The sequence below is a fragment of the Labrus mixtus genome, chromosome 14 (assembly GCF_963584025.1).
Source record: "Labrus mixtus chromosome 14, fLabMix1.1, whole genome shotgun sequence".
Classification (NCBI taxonomy): Eukaryota; Metazoa; Chordata; class Actinopteri; order Labriformes; family Labridae; genus Labrus; species Labrus mixtus.
The window spans coordinates 25,383,492-25,396,049 of record NC_083625.1 but is presented as its reverse complement, the minus strand read 5'-3'; the positions used below and the strand labels follow the sequence as shown (position 1 = coordinate 25,396,049).

The 12,558-nt window shown below is 41.1% G+C and overlaps 1 protein-coding gene across 1 annotated transcript; it reads left to right on the top strand.

The window, feature by feature from the left end:
• Positions 1–3,110: 3,110 nt before the first annotated feature.
• tmprss2 (transmembrane serine protease 2) lies at positions 3,111–11,442 on the top strand. The gene is made up of 13 exons (XM_061055960.1): positions 3,111–3,237; positions 3,389–3,581; positions 4,649–4,741; positions 4,832–4,948; positions 5,032–5,161; positions 7,159–7,275; positions 8,339–8,379; positions 8,556–8,724; positions 8,867–9,042; positions 9,203–9,298; positions 10,574–10,716; positions 10,815–10,967; positions 11,139–11,442. Exons 1-13 carry the CDS (start codon positions 3,223–3,225, stop codon positions 11,145–11,147), a joined length of 1,452 nt encoding a protein of 483 aa, XP_060911943.1. The 5' UTR covers positions 3,111–3,222; the 3' UTR covers positions 11,148–11,442.
• The last annotated feature ends 1,116 nt before the right edge of the window (positions 11,443–12,558 follow it).

Genomic DNA, 12,558 nt, shown 5'->3' with positions numbered 1-12,558 from the left:
TGAGGTGCTTATTCCAAGGTTATAACATGTTGTGAGAAAGCGTGAAAAAGTAACAGGTATGTAGTTATTCATTTGGTTTTATTAAAAAAGGTAAAGTTTGGAAAAAGTTGAGCCACCTGTTCTGTTCATCTCTAATTACATACTGTACATGCAGAGTGTCACAAAGGAGCTAACCTGAGAGTTGTCTGAGCATTTGAGAGTCCTGCAGTGATTTATGTGTCAGAGAAGCAAACATTAGACATTTATGTCTAATGGCTGTGTCATCCCTGTTTCCATGGAGACGGTAAAACAAACATGGTTGCAATGTCATCATGACTTGTTATTTAGCTTTTGTCAAATAATTTTTTTCTAATTAATCAAGGAGACTTAAATATATATATAAAAAAATAATAATATCATCTTAATATTTTGTTAAGAGGAAGTCATACATGTTTAAAAATCACCAGTTAGTTTTCTTCCTCCTGGCAGAGATATTTGACAGTTTAAAGTTTGGATGAAGGATTAAAACAGATTTATTGTGGCTGGTGATTACAGACGTATTCAGAATGTAGGAAACTAATCATCAAAATATAAAATATGAATGAAAACGTTTGTATACCAACAGCAGCCCTTCATGAGAATCAGTTTTTATTGGTCTCTTTTTTTCAGTAGAGTCTTGGTCAGTATTTCCTGGACGGTTCAAGCAGGACCTAAACTGTCACCTGTGACCTGTTCTGCACCTGCAGGTCATGAGCACGATGAGACGGTTGAGTCAGGAAGTAATCGGTCTGTCTGTCTGTCTGTCTGTCTGTCTGTCTGTGTGTCTGTCTGTCTGTGTGTCTGTCTGTCTGTGTCTGTCTGTCTGTCTGTCTGTCTGTCTGTCTGTGTGTGTGTGTGTGTGTGTCTGTGTTTGTGTGTCTGTCTGTCTGTGTGTGTCTGTCTGTCTGTGTGTCTGTCTGTGTGTCTGTGTGTCTGTCTGTGTGTCTGTTTAGGTATAACTTTGTATATATAAATAGCTGTACATATATATTTTTTCAGCTGTACATATTTATATAATTTATAAAAAAGAATCCAAAGGACAGTTTTCTAAGTCTTTTTTTGGTACATTATGTTCCACAGCGTCTAACTGGAAGTCTTTTTTCTTCCATTATTCTCCTTCAAGTGAACTCAAACACAGAGTTAAAGATTAACGCAGTCCTTTGGTCATCAGCATTTTGAATAGTTTGAATGGACGTTACTGATTAAACACAGGGGACGCTGCTCTTTAGGAGAGACAACAATAGCATGCACAGCGTAAGAACCAAGTCTAAATATGCTTTTCACTTGACTTCTACCTTGAACGACTCTTGAGCTGGATGACAGATTCTGCTATGTCAAACAAGCAGGGACGTGCGTCACCTTTTCCCCATCCCTTCTTCTAACAGGAGGGACGGCTTTGACTCACGTTAATCACTTTAAAGAAACTGCCTAATGACTAATGGAAAGTTTTAATTTCCTCGATGTTATGCAATATTTATGTGCTGTATTTGAAGGACATGCAGATTTAATAGAGAAGCATATTTGACACTATATTTATTGAGGGAGTCGACTATTTGAAAAGGAGTTCTGTTTGCTCTTATGCAGCACAGTCAGAGTTTGCATCACACTCGTGAAGAAGTTTATTCTGCAAGTATCACGTCGATGTTCTGCGCTAACAAGAAAAAGGATTTATTAACAGGACCAATGTTTAAAGTGATGTGCAAAGTGACCATTAACCTCTCATTTGAAAATGGGATAATGATTCATGAGAATCACATTCACAGTATTTGTACATCACGTTGGGTAACTTGTTATATAATTCAATATCAAAAGTCCACTTGATTAACCTCGCCTGAAGTCCTGAACAGAAATAATGAGAATCAGTTTTGTAGTTAGTCGATACCGGCTGTTTGCTCATGTCAAGTGTTGTGTAAACGGAGAGGTTCACAACAGGCTGGCCTGTGCACACGGGAGGGAAGGTGTGGTTATGGCTGATGATTACATGGAGGAATGGAGAGAGCGAGAAACAGAAAGAGACAGAGGGGGTGCAGGGACAGACAGGATAACTGAGCGCTGGAGGAATTTCAAAGAATTTGATCAACATTTCCTCGCCAAAGCGTGGACACAAGTTTGTGTTACCTCAAAGTGAGTCTGCCTGCTGAGGTGAGCATTTTAGATGTTCTATTTGTGATTAACTGAAGAAATGTGGAACAGCTCTTGAATACACTTGTTGCTTGTTTGTTAAAAGTTACTCAGTGTTTGTTCAGCGGGGCAGATCAGTATTGATATATTTAGGTCATTTTTATATTTTAATTTTTTATATTTACCTTTATTTAATCAGGTTGGTCTATTGAGATTAAGAACCACTTTTCCAAGGGAGACCTGGCCGAGACAGTCAGCAGCAAAAACACAAAGTTAGGGGTTTTATGTGCTGCAAAAACCCAAATCTCAACTAGAGAATATTTCTAGTTTCTAATCAAAAATATCTCACTACACTTATTATGTGCCACACTCACCTGACAGGTCAAGATACAAATCTTACCTTAAGATATAACAAGCAAACACCTGTTCTACAAATAAGGGAGTGCACCTTATTTCAAAACAGGTCCAGTAAGGACACTTTGCTTGCTGCTTCCAGAGATATCTTTTACTCATTACAAGCAATCCAGACCTTATTTTTTGCTTGTGATATCTTGTATAAGATGTTTATAAGGACTTATTTTTTGAGCCTTTGACTGAGAGATAGGAGAGTGGATACAGTCAGAAATCAGGAGCAGAGAGAAAGTGGAGAAAGACATGCAGGGAAGGAGCCACAGGCTGGATTTGAACCCCGGGCCGCACACTTAACGCGCACTAACCACTTGGCAACCGGTGCCCCTGTAATGAGATATTTTTGACCAGAAATGAACAAATACAGTTGCTTTGATTTGACTCTTTGCAGTGTGTTCTTGTGATCTTACATGCTAATAAAAGCTGAGGAAGTGAAAAAAGTTGATCGTCATACTGTAAGTGTTGCTGGAGCTTTTTGACCCCGTCATGCTAATAAAAGCTGTCAGAAAAATGTATTTTGGTAAATTAATATCGCTTTAATTAATCATACACTTAGTCCAAAGTGTGTGCATCATAACAGGACCGGTTCTTTATTAATAGTTTGTTGTTTAGTAACATTTTAACCTTGTTCAGGTTTGACGTTCTACCTCCCTGCGCACTGACACCAGTTTCATCATGAATGATAATCAGGTAAGTTCAGTATCATATCGTCTCTTTTTGAATTGTTAATACTTTGATATAAATTACTTCTCATGTATGATTTCTTAGTGTGAAGGTATTTGTGTCAAATCCCTAATCCTTTGAAAGTTGTGTTGCTTTAATGTCTTCGCTCTACCTGCAGGCTCATGTTCCCACCTATGACAACATCGCGTATCAGCACGATGAAGTCAGACCCCCACCATACAACCAGCAACAGAGTATATACCCCACCCTCCCTCATCAGACCCCCAGCTATGTCGCCACCACTCCGAGTCCCATCAACATACACCAGACTGTAACACCTGGAATACCTCAGAACACAGGACAAACGAAAGGTACAGTAATGTTTGACCCACCTGTATCCTTTGTGAACCATGGGTAAATATTGACCTTCACTTAATCCTTATACAAATATCCACTCAAAAGAATGAACATGTATAATGTTCTATTTCAAAGAATAGGCCATTTATTATTCTTGATTGTTTGCCTCTATTTTAGAGATAGGACAGTGGCTATAGTCAGAAACCAGGGAGAGAGAGAGAGAGAGAGAGATTGAGAGAGAGATAGAGCGGGGAACAACATGCAGGAAGGGAGCTTCAGCTCGGATTCAAATCTGGGCCATCCGCTCTTTGAGGACTTCAGCCTCTGTACATAGGGCGCGCGCACTAACAACTAGGCTACCTCTGCCCCATATTTATGATTTAAACACTGAACATGAGTCAGACTGTTGATTTAAAGAGTGAGATAGGCAGAAAGTACATATTATTCCTTTCCAAATAAAAACCTTTTATACTAGAAACAATTTGATCAATCAATCGGCCGATCAATCTTTATTTGTATAGCGTCAAGTCATAATCAATGTTATCTCAAGACACTTTACAAACAGCAGATTAAGACCTTTCTCTTTGTTATATTAGCTACAAAGACCCAACGTTAATCCATTATGAGCAACATTTACCAAAGTTACAGTGGCAAGAAAAAACTTCCTTTGAGAGGCAGAAACCTCGAGCAAAACCAGACTCAGGACTCAGCTGAAACTGAGCTTGGGAGGGGGAGGGGGGGATGCTACTGTTTTATCTTTTATTGCACATCATTTCCTGTTCTATTTTTCCACAATTGCACAGGTGGCCCTAGTGTTCATTTCAAAACATGGACAGACATTGGTGCAATAAAAACCATAAAATGCTGAAAGAATTTAAGACTGTGTCCGACCTTTGAACCTCAGTGAGTTTCTGTCAGGTCATGTCTGCTGTTCAGTGTCTTCTAAGCCAGATATTTGCATGTTGAAGTAGATGTAAATCCTATAAGGCCTGTAATTTGCATTCTATTATGTAACACCAGAAATAACTCGTATCAGTTCTGTTAATGAATCTTTTTGTATCTCGCCCGTCTCGCCTTACAGGTAGAAAGAAATGCCACGGGAAAATCATTCTGTGTGCGTCCCTGTGTGTGCTCCTTGTCCTGGCCGTTATCGCACTCCTGCTCTGGTATTTCTGTAAGTTTATGCAAATATTTTTAGTCATCGCGTGAAAGATCATCAGAAACCTGTGTGTTCCTGTATTTATGTGTACATGTGTTTGTTCAGTATATTACCAGTGTTTACTGGGGAGGTTGTGTCGGACTGGAGGGAAATGTCTGAGTGTGTCTCAGTGGTGTGACGGAGTGAAGGACTGTACTCATGGAGAAGATGAAGCTCAGTGCTGTAAGACATTCAATCAAAAACCCTAAACATTACACACAGTTATAAAGCCGAGTTACTAAAGCATCGTTCTGTCTGCGTCACAGTTCGCCTTCGTGGGACAAACTTCCTGCTGGAAAGTTTCTCCTCTGACAACCAGAAGTGGATGCCGGTGTGCGCTGAAAACTGGGACAACAACTATGGGCGAGCTGTGTGTGAACACATCGGATACAAGAGGTGAAGCTAGTCTTCTGTATGGATGTTTTTGCTACCCCCTCTGTAGAAGTACCACACTGACTGAAAAGGTTAAAGGTCACATATTATGCACAATACACTTCACCATGGTTTTCCAAAACTAATATGTTCCCCTAGTCCAGGGGTGGGCAAACTTTTTGACTCGCGGGCCACAATGGGTTCTAAAATTTGACAGAGGGGCCGGGCCAGGAACAGATGGATGGAGTGTTTGTGTGAACTAATAGAAATGACATGTAAAAGCCATTACATGAAAGGATTTGGCCTTTAACAGGTAGCAAAGCATGAATATGCAAGGTAAGTCCTGATGATCCGCATCAGTTTCCTCCAGGAACGTAATAAACTAACGATGCTGAAGTCCCCTTGCTCGTATCAAGTTAACAAGTTTTACAACTGGATTCACGAAATGATTAAGCTGCAATACAGACTTACACAGAGATTCCTGATGGATGATGCAGTGAAGGAAAATAACATCCTGGTCAGGGTTTTCCTCTTTCACTTTATCCTGGATTCTTTTCAGCAGCCCAACATGTTTTCCAGTTAAATTTGGCGATCCATCCGTTGTGACATTGGCAAGTTTACTCCAAGGTAGCTTCATTCTCTCGATGACAGCAGACACCTGGTTATACAAGTCCTCTCCTCGTGTTTTTCCTTTCAGGGACTCCATGGTCAAAAACTCCTCCGTTATCTCAAAACTGTCATTAATCCCTCGGATAAAAACGAGGAGCTGAGCAGTGTCTTTTACGTCATTACTTTCATCCAGCGCTAGTGAATATAACTTAAAGGACTCAGCCTTTTTGTTTAATTCGCTGGCTATATCTTCGTCAATCAGTTCCACACAGCGAGTCACAGTCCTGCGTGATAAACTGATTTTTTCAAACTGGCCTTGGCTCTCCGGACACAAGAGACCTGCTGTCTCTACCACGCATTCTTTTAAAAACTCGCCTTCGGAGAAAGACTTGCTAGCCTTTGCTAATTTGAATGCCAGCAAAAAACTTGCCTTGGTAGTTGACTCTTGAATCGCAGTTTGTTGGTGAAAAAAATGTTGCTGAGTCTGTAAATTAGCCTTCAACCTCTGAGCCGCAGCCGCCCGTTCTTGCGGGGACTGCTTGCTAGTGTAGTTAGCATGCTTCGTAGCAAAGTGACGGCTGATATTGTACTCTTTGAAAACTGCGACAGTTTCTTGGCATATCAGGCATACAGCCTTTGATCGGACTTCAGTGAAAAAATATTTAGTTGTCCACTCCGTATTAAACACTCGGCATTCACTGTCCACTTTTCTTTGATCTGCTCATTTTTACAGAAGGGCTCATACGGGTTCATAGGGCAAAGCGAAAAAGTGAAGAAGGGAATAATACACCACACTCTGAAGTGCGCCATCTATTGGGGAAACGCGGGCATTACAGGGGAAAACGAACATGGTTTAATTATAATAACATTTTATTTAATAATAATATAATTTGGACAAGTTCGGCGGGCCGGATTAAAAAGCCCAAGTATATGTCCCGCAGGCCGTAGTTTGCCCATGCCTGCCCTAGTCTGTCTACAAACCCCCCAATTATGAGAAAAGTCCATCCTCTCCGTCTTTGTGCTCAAACAGGCTGTTTGGAGATTTTCCCTTCATGACATCACAAAGGGCGGTAACCTATCCCCCAGTTGGTTAACATTCCCACAGCTCAGCCGCTGCTTGTCAACAGGCAAGGCAGGCAACTGGTTGGGGCCCCAGGCCAGTAAGGGGCCAAACTTTAAACCAAAGCATTGCCTCATAATGTACAAATTTTGCAACGACAGTAGGAAACCTGCCTAATCGGGCCCCATCTGACAGCACTCACTCTCAATGTCCTGCTAAGCGTTGCAGCATTATTCCTGTGAAAACCAACATTTCTCAATGAAGGAATCAACACTGGTTGTAGGTGCCCCCCATTGAGTTTTTGCCTTCTGAGTCTGAGTCTGATATTTTTTTCATGTTTTCCATCTCACAGGACTGATTATGTGTCCTCCACACAAACCAACGCAGGATCAGTGGCCTCTGACGGGTACATGAAGCTGAAGTCTGAAAGTAACCACGGCTCACACATACAGTCACAGCTCATGCACAGGTAACACAACCGTGACTGCAGGGTGATGTGTGATTACATTGTTCTATACTTCCCTGAAGATATGATGTGCGATAAATAAATAAATATGCCTGGTTCCTAATTCTGTCGACTGTGCGGCATGTTTCACACACCTGTGTTTGCACACATCGTCTGTCAGTCTTAAATATATCACAATAGCAGAAGAGTTGTTCTTTTTTACCACATGGTCTTCTGCACAACCACACTCTCCTCACTTTTTTGTCCTTTTGAAGCCATCATGCTCGGAAACATAGCGGCTTCAGAGCTCAGCCTAATTACACTGCGCTGTGACTGGGTAGAAAACTTTCACACAGGACAGCACAGCTTGTGTTCTCTGTGAAACCAAATGTCAACATACACTTCATATTTGAACTCAAATTATGATCTTTTCACGTCAATGAGTACCAGCCAATCACAACGCAGAAGGGCAAGATTAGGTGCAAACTAACAAACCACAGGGCAGCTGACAGCTGTGGAGACATTACTGCAAAAAAAGCAAAACAAGTAAATGTGTTAATGGATCCAAAAATGCGTGCATGAATCTGCAAATGTGTTAAAAAAAAGTCCAAACATTCTTGATAATATCCACACACAGACTGCTTGTGCTTCATCTGTTTGGACAAATACTGTAAATCATGTTTCAGTTCGCAAGGCTCCATCTGATATGCTCGATATATAAATGTTCTTAAGTGTGTATCAGAATAGTTTCATGACATGTTTAAATGAAATGTTTCCTTGTGTTAGAGGGAGTCTTTCTTTACAGTTTGTATGTTCTGCATGATCCTCTTGCTATGATGATTCAAATGCAAAGTATCGGCATTAGTTGCAATCTACGGAGTCCCTAAATTCCCAAAAAGTACAAAAACATATCTGATGTGCACAAGATATATATATTTCTTTTACCTTTTGGGACTTCAGGGGCTTCGTAGCAGTCCAACTATCTACATAGTGTGAATTATACAATAATATTCCCTAACGTTGGATTTACTGCTCTCTTTTTTTTTTGCTTTTTTTTTTTAACCTATTGTCCTCTTTTCCGTTGCAGCAAGAGTTGCTCAGTCAGAGCTGTCAGACTTAAATGTATTGGTAAGTTACTTCTACACCGGGACACTATTACACAACTGACATCCTCATTCATTTTTGTAATTTGTTATGTTTTTATTAGTTGTACCCTTTCTCTGTAAGGGGGCCAAATACATGCGATCGTTAACCTAACATCATCTTTTTTTTTTTTTTTCATTTTGTTCACCCCTCGTCCCCAGAATGTGGTGAGAGTTCCGCAGCACCCAGCTCTCGTATCGTCGGTGGTACGGAGGCAGTGAACGGGGCCTGGCCGTGGCAAGTCAGTCTCCAATTTTACGGTCAACACGCTTGTGGGGGCTCCATCATCAGCCCTGAATGGATCCTCTCTGCTGCACACTGCTTCCAAGAGTGAGTCTCTACACCTGAGCACACCTTCATACCATTAGTTCATTTGTTCTCGTTATTATTATTAATTATTATTTCATTTTGACGGTCATTCAGTAAGGAATCTGATATTTGTGTTCTCCCTGTTTGTTATTTTCCCACTCAGTGATTACTCCTATCCTGCAAGTTGGCGAGTATACTCTGGTGACGTGAGCTTGATCAGAATGAGCCTTGGTGGCAGCAAAACTGTCCACAAAATCATCACTCATGAAAAGTTTGACACGCTAACTAATGACAATGACATTGCTCTCTTAAAGCTCAGTTCACCTCTGACTTTTTCAAGTAAGTTCCACCTCATAAAACTCTCAATTCATGTAGTAAATAATGGTACGAGCTGTGAGTTCATTCCTGCAGCGAGACTATAAACATACCTGTGTGTGTGTGTGTGTGTGTGTGTGTGTGTGTGTGTGTGTGTGTGTGTGTGTGTGTGTGTGTGTTTTAGACACGGTGAGGCCTGTGTGTCTGCCCAACATCGACGTTGTCCTCTCTGCTGAACGTCAGGCCTGGATTACAGGATGGGGAGCTTTACGCTCATCTGGTGAGCCGGATGATTGATGATGTAGTTTTGAATGTGTTGGTCAGAGAAATGAAACGTCAAAGGAATTCACTGTTGATGAAAGTCCTGTGTTAGTTTTAGTGATCCATCACATTAAACCTCCACTTGAAACTGACTGTAACACTCTTTAGAATATGTCAGGACAGCGTGAAGACAATAAGCTCATAAGGGGAGCCTCTTACATTCTCATGATCTGATGAATTGGGCGACTTATGAAGCTGCAGTGTTTTACCTTTATTTAACCAGGTTGGTCCCATTGAGATTAAAAACCTCCTTTTCAAGGGGGACCTGGCCGAGACAGTCAGCAGCAAAAACACAAAGTTACAGACGGAAATACAAAGAGAGACAAAGTACAATTTACAAAACACTAATTGGATTAAAATAGAACAATCTATGAGTCATATCTGGGAATCAGTTTTTCAAACAGCCAAGCTAAAACATCGACATCCTGTAGAATCTGCTTCCATGTCTTTCATTTTAGATTTAAAAACATTTAAAGGGGCGCCCGGAGCCGCTGTGCTCGTCAATGTCACTTCTCCCTTACTGACCAATCAGAATCAAGGCGGGGTCGGACTTCCAACATCAGCTTTGTCAACAACAATGTCGAAGGAGATGCTAGTCTGACTCGTCCTTTTGAGGGTATCATTTCCAGGTGTAGATCTGCTGATGCCAGGACACGACTCCTTCAAGTTTTCTTTGTGATATTTCCTGAAGTTAAAGCAAATATTATTCACACAGAGATATTTAAAATGTATTTAAACTAAAAAAAATAAAAAACACCTCATGGACATTACTGAGAGAAGCAGCCAGAAGTTTACTGTCATAACCCAGCAACAATGAGCGCTGGTGAGAAGCACTCGGAAACGGAGGACGCGAGCACTGTGGACACTGGCCTTGAAGCCTTGGAAATGAACATTGTGCTTCATTAGCATTAACTATAAAACACCTGTAGTTTATTCATCATTGCTTTTCTCTCTCTTTATATTTGGTACACGTCTTTAATGGTTTGCCAGTTGTACCCCTTATCAGTTGAAGGCTACAACAGGATATCCAACTTTCTATGTCTAGTGAAATTGAGAGCATATTGAACACAATCATTTCTGAGCACTTCCTGCTATTCCTTCCTGTAGATTATTTGTTGAAACGTGTCAAGGTTCACCTGTCTTTAAGGCTTAAAGTACAAAAAATAAATGTGCTTTTTTTAATACATCACTGAGCTAACTGAGTGTGTACAATCATTTTTTTTTTTTATCACAGGATCATCCCCGGACAAAATGAATCAGGCTCAGGTGACCATTTACAAAAGAGAGACCTGTAACACACCTCAGGTGTTGGACGGACAAGTCAGCGAGACAATGATCTGTGCCGGTAAACTGGAGGGAGGAGTCGATTCGTGTCAGGTTAGTCTGAGATGAATCTCTCTGGCCCTCACACACACACACACACACACACCCACACATTCACACTAAAGGATGTTATTATGTCCTGTGGGCTGCAGGGTGACAGTGGAGGACCCCTGGTGGTCAAGGAGGGGAATGTATGGTGGCTGGCAGGGGACACCAGCTGGGGGATTGGATGTGCTTGGAGGAACAAGCCAGGTGTCTACGGCAACGTTACCTACTTTATCGACTGGGTGTATACACAAATGCAGGTAAAGTATGACAATGCTATATAGATGGAAGTTTCTGTGGCATCGATATAGACTCTACATCTGTGCTCGGTAATCTGTACAAACTTTGCATAAGACGTGGACTCTTATTGTCATCTACAGGTTTAATACATTTTTATTAAATTTGTTTGTTTGTTTTTTTTATCTCCACAGAACGAGTGACTGATGACTTCCTGGTCAACATGAAGATAAACCCACATTTTGTATGAATCAGCCGTTCTCACTTTCTAACAGACTATGCAGACTATGCACTTTAAATCTTAAAGCTCTGAGGAAACTTACTGATCAAGAAACATTTTTTTTTATAAAACAAAACAAAACACAAAGCCGAAGGAATGTATAAATGAAATGGATGCGATCTTTAATTGTTTTTTATAGTCTAGTTCAGCTTAAATGTTTGTCTTGAACAGAATCAAACTATTTATTTGCAGTAATAAAACAACATTTGCTCAAAGAGGTTTTGTTTTTGAGTTATTTTTCTTCACTTATCTTTGATCCCGGCTGATGAAGCAAACGTTTCAAGCCAGGTTTGACTCTTACTGCAGAACACAATGCACACTCTACAATGCACCTGCAAAACATGTATCCAAATATGGAGCGTAGCGTTAGTTTAGGAAGGTCACGGCGTCACGCTTTACTATCAGGCCTGAGTTTTGGTAACAGCTGATCTCACGCAAGCCGCATCAGCTGATTTACCTCAAAGCGTCCTAGCTTAGTGGCCAAATAGTACATATGCCGCCTTATTTAAACTGCTGCTCCCTTTGCAACTCTCCTCCACCCCAGCTCCTCCTTTTCTGCTGTTCTGACTTGATCAATGTCATGCTCTTCATTGATGCCTGCTCTGTTTGGGTTTGCTGCTTATCTCCCAGACGGAGCCATACCGCCAAATACAAATAATTGTGAAAAAGTAATTTACTTAAAAAAGTGATACTGACTGAACTCTTTTTTTTTGCCAGAAGGTTCAACCCACGTTACTTCCTGCTTCAACCTCTTTACAATAAACGAGGCGACGCCTGCGAGCTAGTTCAGGCCGTCAACTCGAGCTGCACTGATTTCACTTGACATGCTTCATTCTTAACAATCACCTGACAACATCTCTTTCTAATTAGTCTATTTAAGCTGTAAGATTTCCCGTCCCTCCCTCTTTGCTCTTTCATTGCTCTGACCTGCACCAGGACAGCGCTCGTGCTCCGCCCCACCTCCTCTACCCCAGCATCCACCTGTAGGCTCCGACTGAGGGGTTTAAATATCATCCCATCACTCCTTAAATGTCTGCAGGTAAATTAAAACTGTGAGAAGTGATTAGGTCGGAGCCATATAGACGTCAAACACAAACTATGTTCTGCTGGGTTGTCTGGCTGCAAAACTCCATCTGCTGAGGAAGACTGAGAGATGTGATTAAAAGGGCAGAAGATAATTAGTGAGATTATTTGCCTCCCAGCTGAAGAACAAACTTCGATGCTTAGTCTTTAAACATTTATGACCCGACGTCATTCGTCTCCTGTGTGTGTCATATTTACAGCTTAATGATGCTGACATGCCTCTCTTGACGTTTACTGCCACAATGTTGGTT